Below are 27,303 nucleotides of genomic sequence, written 5' to 3'. Positions count from 1 at the left end.
TGAAAGTAGGGAGGGTGGGGGGAGAGAGGAGGGAGGGTGTGTACTCCTGTGTGTGTACATGTGTGTGTGTGTGTGCATCTACATGTGTGTGTGTGTGTACATGTGTGTCTAAGGCCACTGGGTCACCAACAAACACACAGCATGTCTTCTATCATCCTGTATAAAACATCTTTATTTCTTTAGTTCATCACATTCAGTGGAACTGAGATCAAATACAGGATTGTTGTTTGTCAACAATTAAAACAAAACAAACATTCTACACACACCAATATTTACAAACACTCTGGGATATCAATTCCAACTGTATACAGTTCAATCTTCAGTAACATCTATGTGAACACAGTGTGTGAGAGTGTGTGTGGGCTATTTTACCTGACACAGGGACACTGAGGAGTCATAATGAACCCTGAACCCAGGATAGAGGGGCTCAGTGAATGTGCTGTGGAATGTGTGCAGGTGGATCAGTGTGTCAGAGCCGATTGTGTAGAAGGACAGAGTGCCGGCCGGCCAGTCCAGATACACTCCTACTCTGTGGGAGCTGGAGGGGGGGGCAGGTATGTCAGTTCTCTTATTATTGTGCCAGGCAGAGTATCTGTTATCATAACAGTCCAGACTCCAGGACTTGTTATTGCGTCCAAGCTCACAGTCATCATCCCATCCTCTCTTGCTGATTCCTTTATATGTCACTGCTATATGAACCCATCCTCCACTCCACTCTGCCTCCCAGTAACAGCGCCCAGACAGACCCTCTCTACACAGCACCTGTTCAAAGTCCTCAAATCTCTCTGGGTGATCAGGATACGGCTGTTCCTCTCCCCCCCCTGTCACCTTTCTGTTCTCCTCAGACAGAGAGAGTTCTCTGTTTGCTGTGTTTGGGTCCAGTGTGAGCTCACAGGCATCTGATGGGGGAGACCAAGACACAATATATTACTGATCATCATCATTCACATTTGAATGCCTCTCCCCCCCCCTCTCCCCCTCTCTCCCTCTCTCCCTCTCTCCCTCTCTCCCTCTCTCTCTCTCTCTCTCTCTCTCTCTCTCAACTATCCATCCAGAGGGGGGAAGAGAGGGGTGGAGAGGAGAAGAAAGAAGATGTGAGGGGAAGGGAGAGAGGAGGAGGAGAGGAGAGGGGAGGGAGGGTAAAGGGAGGGAGGAGGAGGAGAGGGAGGGTAAAGGGAGGGAGTATACACACAGTATTGATGTGGTTAATTGTGTTAAATTACTGCTTCTAAAAGGAGTGTTTACAGTGTCTGTGTGTCCGTTTTTGACAGTGTCCAAGTCACTAATGGTATCGTCCCTAGTCAATACTCACATTTCCAGGCCTTCACAAGGCCAGGTTTGATCCAGCACTCTCCACCATGATCCACACTGCAGGGATAAGCAGAGGAATGATGAAAATACACTTCACCTGTTGATAAGCGACTTAGCAACTGACTTTCTAAGTGTGGTAGGGCTGACTTGCAGTGCATTGGGCACGCCCCCCTAAAGGTGGGGGTATATATACTTCGTTTCCGCCCGACTGAGTAAATCATTTGAATTGTTTGGCGTGTGTTGTCCGTGGCTGTCTGTCGCTGGAGGAACTCTGGTAGGTTTCATTTATCTGTTTTGCTATCGGGGATTACTATACAGATCGCTTGTATCAGTTTGTTAGCTGTGGTGTAACGCTTACAAAAGCGCTTGGTTAACGCAAACATTTACATCTGCCACTGCAGCGGCATAGGAAGACCTGATTGCAGACTGCGTGTCGCGTTTGTGCTGGCGCATTGGCCGTCCTGTCAATCGTAAGCATAGTTTTTGACTACTGTTTTAACCATGTAAAGTTGTCATTCTGAATTATGTGCAAGTATTTATGTCGTGTTTTACCAGGAAATTGATCACTGTTTTCCCTTACCTTAATTTGTTTCGTACTGTAGTCAGTGAGAGCCACCAACATTTCTTTTGGGTCGTTGTTTCCTTTTGGTTTGTATGAATGCGTGTTATTTTTAGTTAATTGCAATCTGGGTACTACCAACCGTTGGACGTATTAGGCCTAAGGTAACCTTTGTGGTTGCCTCTGACATCTTGCTGTGTGTTCAGATCCCCAAACACATTTGTGTGGAGTGTAAGTTTAACCTTGTTCTGGATTTTGTTGGTCCACTTACTTGGAGTGATTTGTAGTGTGTTAATCCAGATGGTGTTGCTTTTTATTGGGGATTGGTTTGTCAGACTGTGGTTACTGGTTACTCGTGGCCTGTACCATGGTGGGGAGCGCTATTTTGATGGCAGTGTATGAATGTATGTGTGTATTGTTCTGTAAACTCATTCAACATCAGCGACCGGATATTTATTAAATAAACTAAACTATTTTGCTACATGTCTGCCTCTGCATAGTCATTCAATTGATTAGCCTGCGTCCTGTGGACCTTCATAATAAGTGACAGTCAGGGTGTGTCACATAAGTAAACATGTTGTTTCTCTCTTATCATCAGAGGTGTATTCCAGAAAGCAGGTTTTACAAACTCTGAGCTTAACCCTGAACTCTGACTGGATGAACCCTTGAGATGGGAAGATCAGAGTTATCGCTTCCAGAACAGCTGATCTGAGTTCAATTCTAATTCACTGGAATTATAAATTCTCATGAGTGCAGGCGAGTATGAAGACATTTTCAGAAAGCAACAACTGCAACAGCAAAAGAGAGGCAATTGGTCATTCAGTACATTTCAATGCAGTATATTAATTTAATTTCAATTTAACCACACGTCATACTAGTCTGGCTCTGCCCTCCTACGTACTTCCGCTCAATTTTCATTTTGCTTCTGTACTCCGTCTGGGCTTTCGGTATATTAGTCAATGTCTCAAGTCAACTTTTTACCGTCCAATCAGCGAACAGAGGGAGTGGCTGAGAACGATGACGTTGATGTTGTGCGCTAGTTTGTGTTGTAGTTCAGTAATGGCAGCGGAGAAAGATGTGAGCAAAGCCATTCAGTCCGTTGTGGCAACGCTGCCGAATATCCAACAGCTAAAGCCGGAGCAAGAACAATCTTTGCTGAGTTTTGTTGGTGGCCATGATGTTGTGGCCCTCCTCCCCACGGGGTTCGTTTGATTTTCCAGCTCGCTCCGTTAGTAGTGAAGGAGTTGGCTAAGGCGAACGCTAGCGATTGGTTATGGCAGACCCAGAGTGGCTCTGGGCAGATCCAACAGAGTACCCGCCTTCAAGGAAGTTAACACTTGTCAATGGAGCGATCCCAGACCCTCAGTACAAATGAAATATACGAGAGTCTGGTTAGGACCAGGCTAACATCTTACTACAGGTGAAGAAGAAATGGAACAATCCTATGTGCACAAAACAACTAGAACATTCTTCTCCTTTTTAATGACAAGATTACGAGAAGGAGGGTCCATCAACCTCCACAGCACAGATTAACAGTGAGATGTTCAGGAAATGCCAGGTTAGCTCTGCATGGAAAACTGTAGAATGTCATGTCATCCGTATGTTGTATATGGCTTCAACAACAATCAGGTTGATGAGGAAAGGGCACTTTCTGTTATCCTGTATAAGAATGATTCTGTGTTCAGTATTCCTTGGGTGCAAAGAGAGGCCTAACCCCAAATCTGACAAGACCCTTATCATGGGGCTGAGGACTAAGAAGAGGGGTTTTTTGGTTGTTTTAAGGAGATACTGTGTGACAAGGACTATGGGTGGAGTTGGTGACCATTTGTTGACACTTATGTGAAGGAGCTTTTACGACCCCCGGACCGGAGATCCTGTTGTTGTGTTTCAATCAGGGTTGATGTCGTAAAAGCGCACACACGTAAACACGCACGCACGCTAGGTCTATGCAAGGGAGCCAATGAAAGAAGAGCCATGGAAACATTTGCATGCATTGTTTTAACCAATCACTGTAAAGGGCGGCTGTTTAAATAGCTAGCTAGCACAACATGCTAGCAGACAAACTTTGTAGCACAATGGCGTGTGATGTTTTTGTCTCCTTGTGGGCCAGCCGCAAGCAATAAAGCTTTTTTAACTTGTTCACCGACTGACTGTGCAATGCTTGATAGATAAATATTCCTGACATGTCTGACAGTTGCTTCAGGCTCAGCATGAGGGAGGGGAAAGGGAGAAACTCATGGTTTGTTAAAGAAAAGCGGCCAGCAAGCAGGTGAGGTTCACAGTCAGTTACCGTGGTAACACACCCAGAGATTTCAGTGTTTCCCATACATTGATTTATTTGGAGCGGCCCGCCACAATAAAAGACTGACCACCACAAATTAATAAAATTGTGTTTTTACTTTTACTGTTGAACATCACAAAATAATATTTCATTGTAGAGCTGCACGCAGCGCACTGATTCGCTCAGCCCCTTCTTGCCCCGCTCGCGTTCTCTCTCTCTCACTACAACAGACACGTCTGTGAATAAGCCCCTCTCTCCGTGCACGCTCTGAATCAATGCACGGGACAAACCGCTTTTTCCCTCAGAGACAACAGGACCATCAATCCTGAGTTTACGAGTTAGGCCCAATCCCAATGTCCACCCTCACAGACTCACTGACTTTGAGGCACGTTCTCACTAAGTCTGTGAGGTAGGGCTGCACGATTATGGCCAAAATGATAATCACGATTATTTTTATCAATATTGAGATCACGATTAATTATCACATCCATATTGTGCTACATTTCTGTTAATGTACAAATATGTGCATCAAAATAAAATAGGTCCTCTTATTCACCAAAATTCAGTGCATTTCCTTAAAGAATAAATTAAAAAAATTAAACGAAAAAGAAAATGTAGCAAAACTTCAACAGGGCACTATTTTCCATTTTCCATTGTGTAAAAATATTTTAGGAAGCCAAAAAAACATTGATACTATGAACGTAATGACGCATTCTACATACTGCTCCATCACATTCTACATACTGCTCCATCACATTCTACATACTGCTCCATCACATTCTACATACTGCTCCATCACATTCTACATATCGCTCCATCACATTCTACATATCGCTCCATCACATTCTACATATCGCTCCATCACATTCTACATACTGCTCCATCACATTCTACATATCGCTCCATCACATTCTACATATCGCTCCATCACATTCTACATACTGCTCCATCACATTCTACATACTGCTCCATCACATTCTACATATCGCTCCATCACATTCTACATACTGCTCCATCACATTCTACATACTGCTCCATCACATTCTACATATCGCTCCATCACATTCTACATATCGCTCCATCACATTCTACATACTGCTCCATCACATTCTACATACTGCTCCATCACATTCTACATATCGCTCCATCACATTCTACATACTGCTCCATCACATTCTACATACTGCTCCATCACATTCTACATACGCAAATTTGATTGTGGGAAGCCAAAATCATGATCGTGATTAAAATTTGATTAATTGTGCAGCCCTACTGTGAGGGCTTAGGGCTGTCCCACTGTCAAATTGTCAAGCGCGCGAGGACTCTTTCGCAGACGTTTTATGCACCCTTAAGTCTGCATTTTTGCAGACTTGCCCACAATTCACTAGCCTGGTCCTAACCAGACCCTCGTACATTTCATTTGTACAGAGGGTCTGGGCTCGCTCCATTGACAAGCGTTGACTTCCTTGTAGGCGGGTACTCTGTTGAAGTTTAAAACTATTGGATCTGCCCAGAGCCACTCTGATCTGCCATAACCAATCGCTAGCGTTCGCCTTAGCCAACTCCTTCACCACTACTGTAACGGAGCTAGCTGCTGTAGCCTGAAAATCAAACTTTTCCCGAACCCTGTGGGGAGGAGGGCCACAACATCATGGCCACCAACAAAACTCAGCAAAACTTGTTCTTGCTCCGGCTTTAGCTTATGGATGTTCGGCAGCGTTGCCACAACGGACCGAATGGCTTCGCTCGCATCTTTCTCCGCCGCCATTACTGAACTACAACTCAAACTAGTGCACGACATCAACGTCATCGTTCTCAGCCACTCCCTCTGTTCGCTGATTGGACCTACAAAAAATTTGTTTCTGAAAACCGACTGATGCACTGAAATCCCAGACCTAGTACAGAAGCAAAATCCAAATTGAGCGGAAGTACGTAGGAGGGCAGAGCCGGGCTAACAATTCACAGCGTAGTGACGTAAAACACGAGGGTTACCAGGGGAAGCCTGGAAGAGAGAAAAAGATCCCGGCTAACCCTCCTCATAAGACAAGAAAGACGAAGAACAGTAAACAAACAAGCATGGAAGGAGCAACCAACCCTGATGTAAACATAGTTAGAAATAACAGTTAACATCAGTAAGTTTAAACACAAAGCTTACTGATGGTTAATATAGCCAGAACTGTGTGTAGGTTGTCCTTTGATGATCAATTCAAAATATGCTTTCATCAGATTTAATACAACAACATTACTATTTTACTGATAATGCCGCAAAGTGCTGAACCATTCCAATTTATAGCATTTTGAGCCCTCACAGCCTCTTGCACTCAATCACTTACTAGGTGACGTCAAGTAAGTGTGTGAGGGTTCAGGGCTTAGGGTTTAGGAGGGACATTGGGATTGGGCCTTAGTATCATCATTCTCTGCACAAATGTGTCCATAACTGATATCAAGTAAATATAATAATATGTGTAGTTAAATACATTTGGCAAATATAACAATATGAGTCCAACGTAATGTTTATGAGGCTCAAAAACTATTTTGCTCAAATTAATGCAATTTGTTTTTCTTGTTAAGTCCATAGCTACATTCACTTCAAACCAAAACTAGGACCTAGGTTTGAGCTGAGCTACATTTTTACAATGTCTGGTTTTAGTGACCTCTCTTTCTGGAACTAAAAACCCAGAGTTTCCCTCATCTCAGGGTTTAAAAACTCTGTTTTCATTAAACCTGCTTTCTGGAATAGAAAGCGGGTTCAATCATAGTTGAACCATATTGTAGATTATATAGTAAACATGCAGTTTTTAATTGTATCATCATGAAATGCAAGGCCTATTAACGTAATTAGATATGTTCAGTGTTAAACAACATTACATAAAGAGGTATATAAAAAACAAACATCTCCTTACTTGAGTTTCTCCAGTCTGCAGTGTGGATCCTCCAGTCCAGCAGAGAGCAGCTTCAATCCTTTTTCTCCTCGATGATTGTAGCTCAGGTCCAGTTCCCTCAGGTGGAAGGGGTTGGACCTCAGAGCTGAGGCCAGAGAAGCACAGCCTTCCTCTGTGACCAGACAGCCTGACAGCCTGTAGAAAGAGGATCAATATTGTGACTGAATCCATCTGGGCCAGAGTGAGTCAGCACAGAGGGGTTCATTTGGCAGGTGCTGTCATAGCTGCACCTCCCCTCATTAGACAGAGTGACCCACGTAATCCCACTCATTCAAGACAGGTTCAAGTAGACAAGGTCATTGCGGGTGCACCCGCTAAACAAATCCAAGTTTACTTTTTTGACATTGTTATGAATACAGACAATTAATCTATATATTTGTACAACATGGTTTTTGTATTGGGAATGTTGGGTTGATAATAGAAAATCGAGCATAAAGAACAAGCAAGTTTGCTCAACAATTCAATCAGTTCAACAATTCAATCAATTAGCCAATTCCCTGGCCTGAATATGTCCACTATTTTAAACAGTATTCATATTCAGCAATCATATTCCAAAGGAAGAAATCTTAGTGCATCTAAACCTGTAATTATCACTCGAATCATTCACGTCTTCTATGCTAAAGGCATAGAGGTGGCTGTGGCTCAGGGGGTAGAGAGGGTTGCCTGTTAATCGCAAGGTTGGCAGTTCGATCCCCGACTCCTCCCAGGCCATGTGCCGAAGTATCCTTGAGCAAGACTCTGAACCCCAAGTTGCTCCCGATGGGCAGGCCGGTGCCTTGCATGGTAGCTCGCTGCCGTCGGTGTGTGAGTGAGAGTATGAATGGGTGCATGAGAGGCAAACATTGTAAAGCACTTTGAGTGCCGCTAAGGCAGAAAAGCGCTATAAAATGCAGTCCATTTGCTAAACCTAGCAGTCACGTGAAAGTGAATGAGGTGAACAAATCCTTTCTGTTTCCTCTACTGAGCCAATGCAACAGTCCCTATGCGCTGCCACGAGAAGATGAACGAATCACTCACTGAGACGACTCGTTACTCCCGAGTCATTCTAAAGATTTGTTTAATATTGTTACGTTCCCCAGTGTTGTGTTGTTGTTTGTCTGTGTTCCCCTTTTAGGATCCCTCTCTGATTGGAGCTCTGGCTCCTCCCCCCCTCTGGCTCCTCCCCCCCCATCAGTGACTGCAGCTGGATTCAACCACCACATACATATAAGCTTCCACATGTCTCTCTGTCAAAAGAGGGCGGTGGCATGTTATTGCTGTGGTCTGTAACTATAGTGTGTGTACACGTGTGCTGCGCTCTCTGTTTTCTGTATTGCAGTACCTAAGAGTTTTGGTCTTACTGAACCTTTTTCGTTTGTGGTTGGTCTGTGTGACAGACACTTAACCTGTATTCTTTTCTGTTCCCAGGGGGAAGGGGAAGGCACCTTGGGAGTGCTTAGGCAAGAGGCCTGTGGGCATAAATCACCCGTAGCTGTACCTTGTCTATGCACACTAGGTAAGACCTGGGCCCCGTTCGTCGTAAGGGTTGAAGCTAAGTTAATCAATTGTCCCTTTAGCCCGTTAACATTAGCGAGATGAGTGAGAACAGCAAATATTGGTTCGTCAACGGCTGATCCGCATCCAAATCATGTGGTTAATTTCAATCAGGCTAAACTTATCAGGGAAATTGCACGTGCACGTCCTACTTCAAAAGGCAGTAAAGGTCGATCACCAAAACCGTGATTTTCTAACGGTATGATGGCGGAAAAGACGAAAGAGAGAGCGGTGATAGGCTATTCTCGCCATCCGAGCAAACTGTTATAATGAGTCTCTACGAAGACAATAAGCATATTATCATGGCTAAGTCAAACACCGCCACCGCTGCCAGAGCAAGACAAGCAGCTTGGCAAAAAATTGCCGATAAGCTATGTAGCGGGGTTTGCTCGTTTAAGATTAGCAATACTTAATTTATAATAAAGTATGTAGTTCTTGGGGGCACCACCTCTTATTGATAAAGGGATAGAGGAAACCTTATTGAATAATATTTAAATAATAGCCTTCGTAATAATCAGTCTAATCTTAAGGAATGAATTCGTTCTAAGAGTAGAGCCAATCGTAACATCAGTGAACACGCACGTCAAAATATCTTTACAATGAATTTATTCAAGTAAGGTAAACAGATCTTATGAAAAGTTGGATTATGGGTTTGATATGAGAGATTGGTTTCAATGAACAGAATGAAATGGTCTAGCTTAAAGAAAGGCAGAAATTGTACAGTCAGTGATTACATCCTTACAAATCATAAACAGAGCTCACGCCAATGCCATGTCGAGGAGGAAAGAGCGTTAGCCATAGTTACGTTTGATCAGGGGTTGATCAATGATGTTGAGGGCGGTTTGCGCCAAAGGTCCATTTGAAGAATCTGAAGTCACAGCGCGGCTGCGCTGGGTCATGTGACTGAGTCTGCGGGATCTCAGTGAAGTCGCATTTGGAATTGCGTTTTTGGTCCTTCTGTTGAAACGTCCAGATAGTGTCGCGATCACTATAAAGTTGAATCTCAGGAGAAGCTTGGCGACGTCCTTGGAACGCCAATCCTGATGGCGTTCATGCCATGGTCGGTTTCGCTGGAGTCAGAGATTGATGGTCATCTTAGGGCTTTATACAGTTCGAGGGAGGACCCGTCTGGGGTCAGATGTGGATTGGGGGAAGCTGGGTTCTCAACTCCCCCCTCCTTCCTTCACACCTACCAAAGGTGTGATCTGATCTTTGGCTGGTTCATTCGATGGTTCAAATATTGTTCTGGACATCTTGGTACAGTTACAAAATATAGTTGAATGATTGTTTTATTATGATAGCTTCGTGTAGATACCAAGAATGACGTGGTTATCTTTCAGGAAGAAGGAGTTGTTACTAGAATCAAGATTTCAGTGAACACAACATTAAAACAAAGTAACAAACATAACACAAATATCCCTCTCATAATTCTCCACCTTGTACTCTTGTGGTAAAGGTGAAGTCTCAAGACTTTCCTCAAAAGTTCTGATCAAGGTATGTTCTTTGTTCAAATCGCCGCCGAAACGGATAGCAAATGGTCGCTGGAGACGTGTTGTCTAAATCAGGCCCTTTGAAGCTTGCAAGCTAGCAGGAGGGCTGATTAGGTAGATTGGGGAGGCCCCCCCCCCCCCATTCTATGGTTCCTTTGCATCGGCGTTTGGTGGGTAATCAGCATACTGAGGGTGTCACAAGGGCTGATTCTGATGTGATTGAATCACTCTTCAGGTGTGGCAAGATGTTGGCTCCGTGTGGTCTTGTGGACCTCACTACATCCCCCCGGATGTCAACTTTCATAGACCGTCGTCGATGAAACTGTTGACATGAAGACAAGAGAAGAAAGACCACAGCAGCGTAACAGCATGTCACCCCCCCTCCCCAGACATTGGCATGGCTATGAGTGATTAAGCTATGACATGACATAGGAAAAAGGTTGAGAGGAAATTATTGAAACAAAAAGAGGCACTTGAAGTGGCTTACAATGGCCGTAGCAATTGAAGCTTTGTGACTAGGGGTCTAGATGAGGGAAGAGTTGTCGGCTTTCCAATCTTTTTAAATCAAACTAGTTTCAATAAACTCATTTAGGTTATGGTTACAATTGACTGCCAAAGACGTATACAAATAACAAATAAAGGTACAAGGTAATTATAGTACATACTTTACACAATTATAGTTACTAAGTAGCTTCTTGAAGTCAACGTAACTAAACCACATTGATGAACTGCATCTAATAATGTAACTTTAGTTTGGCAACCACTGTTATTTTAAAACACAGTTAGCTGTGGGAATAGTCAATGCTCTTTTCGACAAGCTATCGTGGCGGCATAATAGGTTACGTGTAGAAACTGCATTGTTTAGTTGCTTCTAAACAAAAGTCCTTCAGGACTAAGCACTACTGTCTGTTTCCCTGAACTAGACATGTGCACCAACGTATTAGTTGGTTGGTTAATTCACTTAACCAAATAGCTACACTATTAAAATAGAGGCTATAGTAAAGGCTCTTATGCTACTTTCCGTGAAGAGCTGGCCGAGGCAGATTACAACGTAAATGTCGGGGCAGCGGTGTTTCTGAGCACGCGCGTACCTCCGGTCAAACCTAGCCGCTTCCTTTGAGCTAGCTGGTCCCACACACACACTCGTGGTGGCGGTAGGTTACGTGTACAGAACTGCGTTGTTTAGTTGCTTCTAAACAAAAGTCCTTCAGGACTAAGCACTACTGTCTGTTTCCCTGAACTAGACATGTGCACCAACGTATTAGTTGGTTGGTTAATTCACTTAACCAAATAGCTACACTATTAAAATAGAGGCTATAATAAAAGGCTCTTATGCTACTTTCCGTGAAGAGCTGGCCGAGGCAGATTACAACGTAAATGTCGGGGCAGCGGTGTTTCTGAGCACGCGCGTACCTCCGGTCAAACCTAGCCGCTTCCTTTGAGCTAGCTGGTCCCACACACACACTAGCAGCTATTTCACGAAAAACAATTGAATACGCACACAGCCACTGTAGCCCAGGCACAGTAGTATTAAATACATGGTGCTACATACAGTTAGAGCTCGCTCTATTTTAACAGTTCGTTTCACAAAAGTTACGATTGCTCATTTCAATCTATCTTAGCCTCACACGGGGCACCAATATGTAGCGGGGTTTGCTCGTTTAAGATTAGCAATACTTAATTTATAATAAAGTATGTAGTTCTTGGGGGCACCACCTCTTATTGATAAAGGGATAGAGGAAACCTTATTGAATAATATTTAAATAATAGCCTTCGTAATAATCAGTCTAATCTTAAGGAATGAATTCGTTCTAAGAGTAGAGCCAATCGTAACATCAGTGAACACGCACGTCAAAATATCTTTACAATGAATTTATTCAAGTAAGGTAAACAGATCTTATGAAAAGTTGGATTATGGGTTTGATATGAGAGATTGGTTTCAATGAACAGAATGAAATGGTCTAGCTTAAAGAAAGGCAGAAATTGTACAGTCAGTGATTACATCCTTACAAATCATAAACAGAGCTCACGCCAATGCCATGTCGAGGAGGAAAGAGCGTTAGCCATAGTTACGTTTGATCAGGGGTTGATCAATGATGTTGAGGGCGGTTTGCGCCAAAGGTCCATTTGAAGAATCTGAAGTCACAGCGCGGCTGCGCTGGGTCATGTGACTGAGTCTGCGGGATCTCAGTGAAGTCGCATTTGGAATTGCGTTTTTGGTCCTTCTGTTGAAACGTCCAGATAGTGTCGCGATCACTATAAAGTTGAATCTCAGGAGAAGCTTGGCGACGTCCTTGGAACGCCAATCCTGATGGCGTTCATGCCATGGTCGGTTTCGCTGGAGTCAGAGATTGATGGTCATCTTAGGGCTTTATACAGTTCGAGGGAGGACCCGTCTGGGGTCAGATGTGGATTGGGGGAAGCTGGGTTCTCAACTCCCCCCTCCTTCCTTCACACCTACCAAAGGTGTGATCTGATCTTTGGCTGGTTCATTCGATGGTTCAAATATTGTTCTGGACATCTTGGTACAGTTACAAAATATAGTTGAATGATTGTTTTATTATGATAGCTTCGTGTAGATACCAAGAATGACGTGGTTATCTTTCAGGAAGAAGGAGTTGTTACTAGAATCAAGATTTCAGTGAACACAACATTAAAACAAAGTAACAAACATAACACAAATATCCCTCTCATAATTCTCCACCTTGTACTCTTGTGGTAAAGGTGAAGTCTCAAGACTTTCCTCAAAAGTTCTGATCAAGGTATGTTCTTTGTTCAAATCGCCGCCGAAACGGATAGCAAATGGTCGCTGGAGACGTGTTGTCTAAATCAGGCCCTTTGAAGCTTGCAAGCTAGCAGGAGGGCTGATTAGGTAGATTGGGGAGGCCCCCCCCCCCCCATTCTATGGTTCCTTTGCATCGGCGTTTGGTGGGTAATCAGCATACTGAGGGTGTCACAAGGGCTGATTCTGATGTGATTGAATCACTCTTCAGGTGTGGCAAGATGTTGGCTCCGTGTGGTCTTGTGGACCTCACTACAGCTAAATGCAAAAGTTTTGGGGAAATGTATAGGCTCATCTTAAGTGCCTCATTACCCCAATCAATTAGATCACATTTCTTTAAATGTGCCTGCTGGCAGTAGGCTTAATGGAAATTAATAACCGAATGAGATCTTGCTAGCGAAAATAATGATCTCAACTCTTTCAGAATAAGTAGGCTAGATAAAAACAAGGCCAAAGAGTATCTAATTGATACGAATTCATAGACAATTATGAGGATATATGTAGGCTACTGCGCTTATATCATGTACTATATATGTGTATATGCATGTAGGCCTATGTGTAAATCCCTCTTTGATTTCATTGACTGGGACATGGCCAGGGAATATGATGAATTGATTCATCAGCTGGTTAAGCGCCAAGTACACTTTTCTTACAGCAACGCATGCTGCGGCTTTGCCAATGTTTTCTGCATCGCCTATACTGTATAAAAATGTAGCCTATACCTGATGCAAAAAAACTCAAGGCTATGCAGTCTGAAGCACAGTTAAAGTTTCAAGTAGCTTTATTGTCAATTTCTTCACGTCAAGACATAAAAAGGAATCGATATGACGTTTCCCACTCTCCCACAGTGAAACATATAAAAAGCACAGGCACAACAGATAAGACAAGACATTTCGTAAAACATAGCGTTACATATTCACATACAGCAGCATAAGCTCATAATAAAGCATAAAGCTTGCTGCAGCGTGTGATATTTGCAATGTGCGGCCCGAGAAGGTCTTGCAAATAAATGAGTCCTTGTAGGCTGAATCGATATCGCTCAAACAAGAACTCATCCGTGTGAAATAAAGGATCTTGGCAATCGCGAATAACTCTATTGGTATGGAAAGCTAATCGAACTAGAATATAGCTCCTTGGTCAACTGGGTCCCTCAAAAAAAGAGCTGCCATGTTATTTTCCTGGGGTGTGGCAAGCTTATCCAGCTACACTTACGTTAGCCTGCTCTGGAGCAGGTTAGTGCTAATTGATATGTTACTATGGTGATTTATCGAAAGTTGCTTCCACGAACCAAAAAGAGGGGCGTTTTTTATCTTAGCCTGGAAATTAGCTTGCTAAACCGCTTAGCGAGCTACGACGAATACCCCCCTGGGCGGACCACCCCCTGTATTTTTGGTTAGTGCGCCGACTGGCGTGTCAGTTAAGGGTGTGTTTACTTTTACTTTCTTTGCTTTGGTTCCGTCCAGCCCCTTTCCCCATACTACCGTGTTTGGGCAAATAAAAAGCCTCCGTAAACGGTACAACAGCCTCTGTGTCCTTTCCTCACACCTACGACTCCACACCTTTCCTCACACCTACGACTCCACACCTTTCGTCACACCTACGACCCCACACCTTTCCTCACACCTACGACCCCACACCTTTCCTCACACCTACGACCCCACACCTTTCCTCAGACTTACGACCCCACACCTCCGACCCCACACCTTTCCTCACACCTACGACCCCAGATTGTCCCAGAGATTATAACTATAGTTGTGTCATGTTGAACATGAATACAGACCTCAGTGTCTCCAGCTTGCAGAGTGGATTCCCCAGTCCAGCAGAGAGCAGCTTCATGCCCGAATCCCCCAGGTTGTTGTTACTCAAGTCCAGCTCTGTCAGATCTGAGGAGGGGAGAGCTGAGGCCAGCGCTTCACAACACCATTCTGAGAGGTTACAGTCATTCAGCCTGCATGACATAAGGAGAACATGAGACATCATCAGTCACGTTTTGTATTATAGGAACATACGATAATCAAACACTGACAATATGTGCTGTTGTAATATTATCTAAAAAATAAAATTAAAAGCCTTATACATACAGAGCAGTTTTGGAGTCTTTGACCACTGGCAGCAGCCTCAGAAGACCTTCCTCTGATCTGGAGTATTTCTTCAGGTCAAACACATCCATCTTCTCTTCTGAAGTCAGCAACACAAAAACCAGAGCTGACCACTGTGTAGATGAGAGCTCCTCACTGGAGAGACTTCCTGAGCTCAGGTAGTGTTGGATCTCCTCCACCAGAGAATGGTCATTCAGTTCATTCAGACAGTGGAACAGATTCATGCATCTCTCTGGAGAGGGATCCTCTCTGATCATCTCCTTGATGTACTTGACTGTTTCCTCATGTCTCTCTGTCTTGTTACCTTTCTGAGTCAGTAGGCCTCGTAAGTCAATCTGATTGGACTCCATTGAGAGGCCCAGGAGGAAGCGGAGGAAAAGGTCCAGTTGTCCATTCTTACTCTGCAAGGCCTTGTCCACAGCACTCTTGTAGAATCGGACTTCTGGTTTCTCTCTGAAAAGAGTCAACACTTTTTTGGAACTGGAAGCTGATGGAGTCTCAGACATCAGATTCTGCTTGTTGTTGATGAATGAGAGAAACACAAACACAGCAGCCAGAAACTCCTGAAAGCTCAGATGGACAAAGCAGAACACCTTCTCCTGGAAGACTTTACGATCCTCTCTGAAGATCTGTGTGAACACTCCTGAGTGCACTGAGGCATCACGGACATCAATTCCACACTCTGTCAGGTCTTTCTCATAGAAAATCAGGTTGCCTTTGATCAGCTGGTGGAAGGCCAGTTTTCCCAGTGACAGAATACTCTGAATGCTGTCTTCATCCCAGTGTGGATCGGTCTCAGTTTTCCCAGCATACTTCACCTTCTTCTGTTTGGTCTGTAACACCAGGAAGGTTGTGTACATCTCAGTCAGGGTCTCGGGCATCTTCTCTTTCTTCTCTGTTCTCAGCATGTGTTCAAGGACTGTAACAGAAATCCAAGAGAAGACTGGTATGTGGCACATGATGTAGAGGATCCTTGATGTCTTGATGTGTGAGATGATTCTCCTGGCCAGGATCTCATCACTGCATCTCTTCATGATGTACTCCTCCTTCTGAGCATCATTGAACCCTCGTACCTCTGTCACCAGGTCAACACACTCAGAAGGGATCTGATTGGCTGCTGCAGGTCGAGTGGTTATCCAGATGAGAGCAGAGGGAAGCAGCTTTCCTCTGATCAGGTTGGTCAGCAGCATATCTACTGAGGTGGACTTTGTGACATCACAGCACCTCTTGTTATCTTTGAAGGCTAAGGGCAGTCGACACTCATCCAGACCATCAAAGACAAACAGAACGTTGTACTTGTCGTAGTTGGAGATTCCTGATTCTCTGGTTTCCGAGAAGAAGTGATGGACAAGTTCCATCAGACTGAACTCTTCTCCATCCAACAAATTCAGCTCTCGAAACGGGAGAGGAAAGATGAACTGGATTTCCTGATTGGCTAGTCCCTCAGCCCAGTCCGTGATGAACTTCTGCACAGAGACAGTTTTTCCGATGCCAGCAACTCCTTTTGTCAGAACAATTCTGATATGTGTGTCTCGTCCAGCTGAGGGTTTAAAGATGTTGTTGCATGTGATGGCTGTTTCTGTTCTTGCTGATTTCCTGGATGCTGTCTCAATCTGTCTCACCTCATGTTCTTTATTGATCTCTCCACTCTCACCCTCTGTGACGTAGAGATCTGTGTAGATCTTATTGAGAAGAGTTGGGTTTCCTTGTGTAGCTATGCCCTCGAACACAGTTTCAAACTTCTTCCTTAGTTCATATTTGAGTTTCTGTCGACAAATCTCAGCACGCTCATCTAAACAAAAAACAACACATTAAGCGTGTAGTAGTTTTAATTATTCACAGAGTATGAACTGACAATGTGTCCTTTACATTCAATTCAAAACATATTTCAAATCTATGATCATTTATCAGGTGCACAATAATGAAACAGCTTAGTATACTCACACATAGTACAAGGTCATATGAAGATCTACACAACATTGGGCTACTCTGAGTCGCATAACTTTCTTTGTATATCAAACCATCATAAACCATCAATCGGTCAACTAAGACTAAATATGGAGTCTCTTACTTTTCTCCAGAGTGTCAGCCAGCTCCTTCTGGTTCATGTTCCTCAGGACGTGCAGTGTGATCTTCAGAGCTCCCTCTCTGGCACTGCTCTCCTGCTTCTGATATTCAGGGTCCACCACTTCCTGGTCCTCCCTCTGACTCTCTAAGCCTTCTGGGAAATCTGAACTCAGAATCCTCTTCATCCTCTTCAGCTCTTTCTTCACAAACCTGATGACAGTCTCCTCAAGCACCTGAAACAGAGAGGGAAGATATTAGACAAACCAGGAACTGTAGTCCCAGTAGAACAATATGATTAAAATGATTCTGTCTTGTTTGTACTTTAGAGTAACACAAACTCACTGTGAATACGGAGGACAAGTCCTCATGGTGACTCTGGTCTGACTCAGACTTCTCCTGTTGATCTCTGAGGACAAGAGATGACATTACTTAACCACATGAACCACATGTACAAGGGCTGATAATCTACCAAAGAGTTTATCATACATAAGCATGAGTGGTAAACTTAACTGTATCCACTCATGCATACACACAGACACACTGTATAAGAGTGATACCATCACTACCAAGTAAACATCTTCTATGGGTATTGTCGAATAATAATATTCTAAGTTTTCAACCAATATCAAACTTTAAGAACAGCACGGGAACTTCAGCAGAGTTTGATGCAAAGCATTTATTAAAATCCAAGGCTACAGAGTGATTCCGATAAACATGAGCAAGATCTCGAGATCAGACTGGAATTTTTCTCTGGACATTTCACTTATATATTTACTCTCTATTATTTTGTGATATTTTGCCATTGGTACATTATAGTTGGTCACAGATGCATTTATGCATTCACACCCGGTTGGTCAATTGTCATAGAATTTGAATTACAAGTGTTTTTTCTAAGTCTCCCACTTTCTGGGCCTACGTTTGGCCTTGAAATCCAGCTGCACTGGGCTGCTGAGCGTCTGGTCATAAATCTGTCCCATGATATCTGGGCCTTGTAGTCCATGATATCTGGGCCTTGTAGTCCATGATATCTGGGCCTTGTAGTCCATGATATCTGGGCCTTGTAGTCCATGATATCTGGGCACTGTAGTCCATGATATCTGGGCCTTGTAGTCCATGATATCTGGGCCTTGTAGTCCATGATATCTGGGCCTTGTAGTCCATGATATCTGGGCACTGTAGTCCATGATATCTGGGCCTTGTAGTCCATGATATCTGGGCCCTGTAGTCCATGATATCTGGGCCTTGTAGTCCATGATATCTGGGCCTTGTAGTCCATGATATCTAGGCCTTGTAGTCCATGATATCTGGGCCTTGTAGTCCATGATATCTAGGCCTTGTAGTCCATGATATCTGGGCCTTGTAGTCCATGATATCTGGGCCTTGTAGTCCATGATATCTGGGCCTTGTAGTCCATGATATCTGGGCCTTGTAGTCCATGATATCTAGGCCTTGTAGTCCATGATATCTGGGCCTTGTAGTCCATGATATCTGGGCCTTGTAGTCCATGATATCTGGGCCTTGTAGTCCATGATATCTAGGCCTTGTAGTCCATGATATCTGGGCCTTGTAGTCCATGATATCTAGGCCTTGTAGTCCATGATATCTAGGCCTTGTAGTCCATGATATCTAGGCCTTGTAGTCCATGATATCTGGGCCTTGTAGTTTTTCATGGGGGAAGCCTACACACATACTTTTCTCTCACACTCAAACCCTATTTATCCAGACTTCCACATTTTGGCCTTTATATCTTCTACGTTTTAGTGGCAATCATAGTCAGTCAACAGCTTTGCATCTGGTTTCCAATGATATGACATCTAATAAAAGAGGTGATCATATAAATCATCTTCATAATTACAACAGTGTGCTGATATTTCTTCATCAGTACCTAAACCTAACCATTCACCAAAGATAGGAGCACTGTCACCCCCAGGTAAACAAGTGTGTTGTGTTTCATCCAGACACTGAAGATGACATCAGGGTCCACCTCACACAGGGCTGCATGTTTGCTAGCAGCCTGCTTTAGACACTGCAGCACTCCTCCACCCAGGAGTTGAAGACCTTCTCAACCAGTCTAAGTGGGCTGAGCCCCGCCCGGCCTGTGCTCATACCAGGCCTGGTACCTGCAGGGCTGGACACTGACTCTCATGCTGTCTGTGTGTGTGTGTGTGTGTGTGTGTGTAGGGAGGTTATTGTTGTCAAACTTTCACTAGAGCTGCACTGATCTCTTTTATTTGTATGTAAAGACCTGATTTGTATGTAAACATGTTTACAATAAATGTCAAGTCTTTTCAGGTGGAGAAGTAACTCACAGATTTATCCTGGAGTTCGCTCTAGTCTCTACTGAATTAAAGAGAGCAGCTTTGAATAATTTTTCTGCACCAACATGGAATGACCTAATGGTAGTATGGTATGGCTTGCACGATTGCATTAGTTTGAGGGTAGTTTGTTGTGGTTGTGTTGTGGTTGTGTCTCTGTGTTAATGTCAGGTAAAGTTCAACATTAAAGCGGCACAGTGGACTGGTAGGTTGTGGTCCTGTCTCTCACTGATCAAACACAACAAGGAGGTCAAAGGTGTTGATGTGTCTGATGGTGGTCTAGTGGTTAAACCATAGATACACAAAGAGAAGACCAACACCACATGTTAATGAAATAATATTAAACTAGAGAGGGTACAATTTCTGGGGAAATTGTAGGGTGTGCTTGCTTGCGTCGGTTGCACAGGGGTCCGTTTTTGAATGACATTTTTACAACTGATTTCTGTATATTTTATATGAAAATGCATACTTATTATTTATAAAGATTAAATAGATTTAAAAGCTTTTTTTTTTGCTGCTCATTTACAACTGAAAATACGAGTGAAGTGTAGAATGAAATAGATGTCTTCTCATTTCCCCTGCAAGAGGCAGCCTCATCGTTGAATCAAAACGAATAAATTTGGCAGACCGGTGTAAAAATGGACCTAATCTCTATGACTTAAACGTCATTTTAAGTTTTTCCCTTCTCGTGATATTTTAAGGCATTTAGCCTACTCATTGCATTCATTCATTCATAAAGAACCCCCTTTGAAGATTATTCTACGACGTTACCCGGCAGTAGAAGATGGAATCGCGATTCAAACAGTACCATCTGCTAACTGAAAATATGCCCCCCAAAACGTAAATAAGCTTGACATTTATTTAGTGGAAAATCGCTAATTCATAAAAAGCTCACTGGTAGCGATCATTGTCAGTAACAACGCAAAATGCGACATAGCCCTGTGTGGAGAAGCTGCCCCGGTAAATTGTACTACTACGGTACAGTACTAGACTACTGCTGTGTTCGTCTTGGTAGCGATTGCGTTGGTTGAATTGGATTTAACGTTCCGTTGTACGGTTTAGGCTGAAATAAATTATTTTCATGAACAGATTGACAACGTTTAGGCTGTGACAATGAAGTTCAGGTTAGTAGTTAGATAGACTTTTGATTTAAGTAAGGGGAGTGCCGAACATGTTTTGTCGCCGTTTGACTTCCTACAGCTGTGTAGATGTTTTTGTAGTGTCTCGCGTAGGCTACAGCGTTGCAGTGAGCAACACTGGTTTGAAACCACAGGTAATGATCATTTCACCCACAAATCGTTTACTTGTAATGTAATGTCATAATAAATCCTACAACGAAAATGTATTTGTGAGGAATGTTTATTTTAAAGATTGAAAACAGATGCATCATAGACCACTGTAGTATGTGTTGCCCGGGCAACAGAGGCTAATGTCATGATGCTAATGCTTCAGTGAAATAGTAGACTGCCGTTTCCAAAAGTAGATGTGGGCCTACTTCCTTAATAATATCAGCTAATATTGTACATTACATTTCATAATTGTGTTTCACATCACAAAGTAAAATGAGTAAATAGTTATCACCCTGGCCTCTTTGCTTGTGGCGTTCCTGCAGCTGCCTTGCAGTAAAGCTATAGTTAGCCTAGCTATCCCCCAAGTTAACAGATGTGAAACGAATGTTCTGCTACAGGTAGTCACGCGTGTTTTCGTGACGTTAGTGACGTTAGTAACGTCAGTGACTGTGGCTAGCAAATTAGCCACCGTTAACTTCACTTTTCACCACAAAAATGCAATTTCTACTTAAACCATGCAACGGAACGTAAATAAAAATACAACCAACGCAATCGCTACCAAGACGAACCTTTTGACACCGTCGTTGTGTATGTAGTCCAAATATTGACTGATCCTTAGGGGGCCAAAAATAAACAATAAATAAATAAATATATATGTGAGAGAAAAAAAGGTTGTGCTCTCGCCGAAGGCTTGAGCACACCCAATAACAGCTCCCTCTCACTGTGTACCTCTACCACATGGTCTGAACATAGCCAGGCTATGAGTTCTGACTTTGTTTAGTAGAAATGTCACATGATGATCCTGAATCTAATGATGACATTATACTTCAAATTATTTATTGTGTGTTGTCAATGAATGTGTGTGGCCTACCTACCTGTATACACTATACACAGACGGCTTCTTCACATCATGTCACCTTCATCATATAACATTGAACACCAGCAGAGGTCAGTACATACCCTTCCTCATTAGAAGGTCCTCCTCCATCACTGAACATGGGAGGTGCCTCCATAGACCAGTCACTCTTCATGGACACACAGCTGGGTACAGGTGAGGCTGGTCTCTGCTGTCTCATCCTGTCAACAAACACAACAAAGTGTCTTACAAACATAAAACTTTAACGTAGAGCCCACAGATTGATTACAACAATATGTGTTGCTAAAATAATTCATTGGAATTGTCAGAACCAGGCTTGAAAGTTGCTTTTCAACTTGAATGAGAGTCAGACAGGCAGGTTTCCAGACCTGTTGTTACTCTGTATCTCTCACTGTGAACCTTTACCACATGGTCTGTATGTCAGCCAGGCTGGCTGTCAGCAGCTCTAACCCTGTGTTTTAGTAGGGATGTTATGAGGGATACTTTAGTATCTACAGTCAGCAGCTCTAACCCTGTGTTTTAGTAGGGATGTTATGAGGGATACTTTAGTATCTACAGTCAGCAGCTCTAACCCTGTGTTTTAGTAGGGATGTGATGAGGGATACTTTAGTATCTACAGTCATCAGCTCTAACCCTGTGTTTTAGAAGGGATTTTACATGATAAAGCAAAGGTCTACATTGGACTTTTAGATTATAAATACTACTTTATACTTTGCTTCACTTAAAAAAAATCTATGTCTTTACCAGTGAGCAGCATGTCCCCTTTCATGGATTCTTTCCAAACATGTTAACAGCTCAGTATTACCAACAAACAGGTGTTGGCAATTAATGGGTCTGGCCTGCCCAACTGTATACACTCAACAATTAGACAGTACAGACAATAAACAGTAGGGATTGAGGCTGGCAGGTTATGCTCTGACATGGAGAAGTAATGTTGCATTGATTCATGTGGGCCCAAATACATTTAAACACTATCACTATAATAACATATACTAACATAAACATAACTTATAAACTATAAGACAAATATATTATAATACAAATATATTATAATATAGGAATATTGAGTCCCAGTACAGACGACTTCTTCACATCATGTCACCTTCATCACATAACATTGAACACCAGCAGAGGTCAGTACATACCCTTCCTCATTGGAAGGTCCTCCTCCATCACTGAACATGGGAGGTGCCTCCATAGACCAGTCACTCTTCATGGACACACAGCTGGGTACAGGTGAGGCTGGTCTCTGCTGGATTGGGCTTCAACACAACAGAGACAGACCTTCAGTCTCTCATTTTTACTGACTAATGATGATGACATAATATCACTGCTGAGCTCTGAGATTTACATTTACATTTATTCATTTAGCAGACGCTCTTATCCAGAGCGACTTACAGTAAGTACAGGGACATTCTCCCCGAGGCAAGTAGGGTGAAGTGCCTTGCCCAAGGACACAACGTCATTTGGCACGGCCGGGAATCAAACTGGCAACCTTCAGATTACTAGCCCGCTTCCCTCACCGCTCAGCCACCTGACACTCCACTGAGATGGAGAACAGTCATGAACAGGTATGGATTCTCATCTTACCTCTTAGCTTTGGTGTCCATGTCATGTTCCCCAGAGAGACTCGTTTTAGAGGCAGGGCCCCCTTCTTCTCTCTCCCCAGAGAGACTCATCTTAGAGGCAGTGCCCCCCTCCTCTCTCTCCCCAGAGAGACTCATTTTAGAGGCAGGGCCTCCCTCCTCTCTCTTCCCAGAGAGACTCATCTTAGAGGCAGTGCCCCTCCTCCCTCTCAAAGTCAGAACTTCTCTCCTCAGGGTCAGATTAGAAGGATTTTGAAGCCAGACCTGTAGACCTGTGAACAAACAACAGATATCATATTGCACCATCAGCTGTACTGAGCACTACCTCACTTCCTCTTACAACAAGCTCCACTCCATCATACTGCACCATCAGCTGTACTGAGCACTACCTCACTTCCTCTTACAACAAGCTCCACTCCATTATACTGCACCATCAGCTGTACTGAGCACTACCTCACTTCCTCTTACAACAAGCTCCACTCCATCATACTGCACCATCAGCTGTACTGAGCACTACCTCACTTCCTCTTACAACAAGCTCCACTCCATCATACTGCACCATCAGCTGTACTGAGCACTACCTCACTTCCTCTTACAACAAGCTCCACTCCATCATACTGCACCATCAGCTGTACTGAGCACTACCTCACTTCCTCTTACAACAAGCTCCACTCCATCATACTGCACCATCAGCTGTACTGAGCACTACCTCACTTCCACTTAGAAAACCTTGATGGATCAGTAACGTATGACATGTGTCTGTGTGGATGTATGATTATCTATGTTTATAGTGTTTACAGGATTACAAAAATGTCATTGTAATTACGGTATTTAGAAATACTTGATAAATGACCAAAAACAGCATGACTGGTTGATTAAGTAAAACAATAAAAGTTATTTTGATCTTGTTAGATCATAGTTGGATTTGTTTGAACTTGGTATTGAATGTCGGCCATTAGACTTGAGCAAAAGGCAGTTTCACTTCCTCTTAGAAAAATATGGTTAGTTACGAAGATGAAGTAACTCTGGAACATCACATTCTCTGTTAATGTATGTGCACAATGATACTGTGAAGGAATATTGTAAATGATTATATAGCAACAACAGTACGAGCATTCTGATTGGCTAATGGGTTGTCATGCCAGCCGTGTATTGACCTCATCGCCGGTCCGCGGTCTGATACGGATTATTAATGCCATCCTCTGACGTCATCTTCAAAATGTGCGATATCGAGGAGTCAGCTGAGTTTTACTATCCAGACGATACTGAAGACATCAACAGCGACGAGGAAATTCTTAACTTTCTAAAAGAGCAGAAAAGTGTGAACACAGAGAGAAAAACGACAAGCGCTAGGCTTGTCAGATTTCAGATTGGTTGCTAGGCAACACCTGAAACACACCATGAGAAGACTTGAGCTCAACAAAACGACATGTTTTCTATTTACAATGACAATTTATTTTCATTTACAAAATAAACAACTTACTAACCTCACTCTTGGTTAGTAAGTGGTTAATCACTTACTTTAAAGTCTGCTTTTCAGTTTGAGAATCTGCTTTACCGATTCTTGTAGTCACAAAATGGATCCTGTGTAAAATATTTAGACTTTCAGTTTACCTGTGCCTCACCCTACGTCTCTCATGTCAGGCCCCACCCACCTCCATATATGGACCAATAGGAAACCAAAGTATGAGCCTACCTGCATAAATGGACCAATAGGAACCAGAAGGAGGAACATTCAAATCAAATCAAATGTATTTGTATAGCACTTTTTACACGCAAGCATGTCACAGAGGGCTTCACATACGCCCATAGAACTGCCCCTCAACCAACCTAAACCCTCAAGGAAGACAAGGAAAAACTCCCAGAAAAACTCTCAACAGGAGAAAAAATGGAAGAATTGCTCCTTGGGAGGAGCAATTCAGAGAGGGATCCCCTCCTCCAGAGACGGTTGGTGAGAGAGAGGAGCAGAACACAGGCTAAACATAGTCATACAGTGTCGATGGGTTTTGAAACACCAAAATCCATTGTTCAACTTTATAGATGTAGGACAGGACCGGGAGACTCGCGACCAGGTCCAGCGTTGGCCGACCGACGACCAGGCAGGTGCTGACAGCTCAAACCCCCCACACCACAAGGGATGTGTGTGGGGGGGGGACAGAGAGAGGAGAGCAGGGATTAGAGAATGCCAGGAGCAGCTAACAGTTACAGTCATAATAGAATGAGATCCCCACCGGTCAAGTGTGGACTGGTGCAGCAATTTAACAGAGCAAAAAAGGGGTATTTGATGCAGCCCCACACACCAAGACAGCGACAGCCCCCCTCGGTTGGAACATGAAATCTGTTCCAGGGGAAGAGAACTCTAAAATAAGTTATACTTATAGAATAAGGATGGAAACAACCCGTCCCCCGTTGCCTCCAACTAGTAACATACTTACCTTTAACAGTCGTAGAATTGACTAAACAATAACGTTTTTCTGTTTTTCTATTCCTGTTTATATACACCAATGGGAAACAGGAGGAGGAACATTCCTGTTTATATACACCAATGGGAAACAGGAGGAGGAACATTCCTGTTTATATACACCAATGGGAAACAGGAGGAGATGAAAGTTGATTCTCAGAGCAGGAACTGAGACAAACACACAGGTGAAAAAACAGAAATGAGAAATGTAATAATCGATTGTTTCATTATTTGATATAATTGATTTTAATAACTCAACAACAAATGGCTAAGAAGCTACAGTTGCATCAATAAATGTTTTATGTACGACGTAGTCAGTATGATTATCAATATCATGGGGTTATGGTTTGTCTGTGACAGGCTAAATGATTTGTATAATATTATCATGTTAGTCCTAAATGAATGATTCAGTGTGTTAAGCTTCATATATACATTAGTAACCTGAAGGCACTACAGCCTACAGTATTACAGTCTTTTACTGACATCTAGTGTACAAAAGTGGAAAACGTTGTCGTAGTCCTGATGACATGACCATGCTGCCCACCTCCACTGTAATATCATGTTGCTGAACACATTCAGTTGAGGCAGCACTGCCAAGTCTCTCCAGCAGGGAGAGCTGAGTTCTACACCCTAGTTTCACACCATAGACCTGTTATTAAGTAGACTGCTGAGACATTATCATGAACAGTGTGAACATCATGAAGCTGATTATTACACTCTGACCAGAAGTTCTGCTCTCCTGTGCAAACCTGCCCTATCTCCCCTGTCCCCTATAGACCTGCTGTACCTGGACTGACCCTCACCTGTCACTGACCACCACGCTCCTATAGACCTGCTGTACCTGGACTGACCCTCACCTGTCACTGACCACCACGCTCCTATAGACCTGCTGTACCTGGACTGACCCTGACCTGTCACTGACCACCACGCTCCTATAGACCTGCTGTACCTGGACTGACCCTCACCTGTCACTGACCACCACGCTCCTATAGACCTGCTGTACCTGGACTGACCCTCACCTGTCACTGACCACCACGCTCCTATAGACCTGCTGTACCTGGACTGACCCTCACCTGTCACTGACCACCACGCTCCTATAGACCTGCTGTACCTGGACTGACCCTCACCTGTCACTGACCACCACACTCCTATAGACCTGCTGTACCTGGACTGACCCTCACCTGTCACTGACCACCACGCTCCTATAGACCTGCTGTACCTGGACTGACCCTCACCTGTTCCTGAACATGATTCTGGATCAGCTCTTGGTACATCTGAACCTGTGTTCTGATTAAAGGTTCTGCACTTGTGTTCCACTCCTGGTCTCTCTGTCCTGTTACAACCAAGAGTCTTCATGACCAGGAAAATCTACACCCTTGTCTCTTGGGCTGAATCCATTTCACTTTATTAACCTTCTGTTGTAAACATCCCCAGATAACTGCTGTGTGCTGATTCAGCAGCACTGGAATGACAGCAGTGTTGTCATGGCTGTGTGCTGGAGGTCACATGTATATGGGGACAATAACAGCAGTCTCAGACAGGGTTAGGGTTAGAAAGGGAGGGCCGTAGTGTCTTACAGATCTCCTCCACTCCCTCACCACGGAGGATGGCTACCGAAGTCTCCACTCCTCTGGTGGAATGAGCCTGAATGCCAGGAGACACAGGACATCCCACACCCTCATCCATGATACTGAGAGCATTGTGGAGCCAG

At 43.5% G+C, this 27,303-nt stretch overlaps 1 protein-coding gene and 1 long non-coding RNA gene across 2 annotated transcripts; one reads left to right on the top strand and one right to left on the bottom strand.

Moving 5' to 3' along the window:
• Positions 1-239: 239 nt before the first annotated feature.
• Positions 240-23,363, bottom strand: LOC134017807 (protein NLRC3-like). Its single transcript, XM_062457847.1, has 10 exons — positions 23,136-23,363; positions 22,691-22,807; positions 21,629-21,745; positions 17,407-17,470; positions 17,069-17,297; positions 14,980-16,789; positions 14,679-14,846; positions 7,055-7,228; positions 1,313-1,368; positions 240-899 (listed from the first exon to the last, which is right to left on the bottom strand). The coding sequence occupies exons 1-10, from the start codon at positions 23,312-23,314 to the stop codon at positions 364-366; spliced, it is 3,450 nt and encodes a 1,149-aa protein (XP_062313831.1). The 5' UTR covers positions 23,315-23,363; the 3' UTR covers positions 240-363.
• Positions 23,364-24,806: 1,443 nt separating this feature from the next.
• LOC134017858 (uncharacterized) lies at positions 24,807-26,902 on the top strand. Its single transcript, XR_009929800.1, has 3 exons — positions 24,807-25,078; positions 25,688-25,777; positions 26,369-26,902. It is a non-coding gene; the product is annotated as an uncharacterized LOC134017858 (long non-coding RNA).
• Positions 26,903-27,303: the final 401 nt, after the last annotated feature.

Source organism: Osmerus eperlanus, chromosome 3 (genome assembly GCF_963692335.1).
Source record: "Osmerus eperlanus chromosome 3, fOsmEpe2.1, whole genome shotgun sequence".
NCBI lineage: Eukaryota > Metazoa > Chordata > Actinopteri > Osmeriformes > Osmeridae > Osmerus > Osmerus eperlanus.
Note: the sequence above shows the minus strand (reverse complement) of the source record. Positions and strands in the feature narration are given on the sequence as shown.

What these genes read in the sequence shown, in the direction of transcription:
- LOC134017807 (XM_062457847.1), bottom strand. Translation starts at nt 23,314, where the DNA reads ATGAGTCTCTCTGGGAAGAGAGAGGAGGGAGGCCCTGCCTCTAAAATG. An exon ending in GGACCTTCCAATGAGGAAGG is followed by an intron (nt 21,746 to 22,690) that starts GTATGTACTGAC and finishes GTTTGTTGACAG; the next exon opens with GATGAGACAGCAGAGACCAG. An exon ending in GGACCTTCTAATGAGGAAGG is followed by an intron (nt 17,471 to 21,628) that starts GTATGTACTGAC and finishes TCTTGTCCTCAG; the next exon opens with AGATCAACAGGAGAAGTCTG.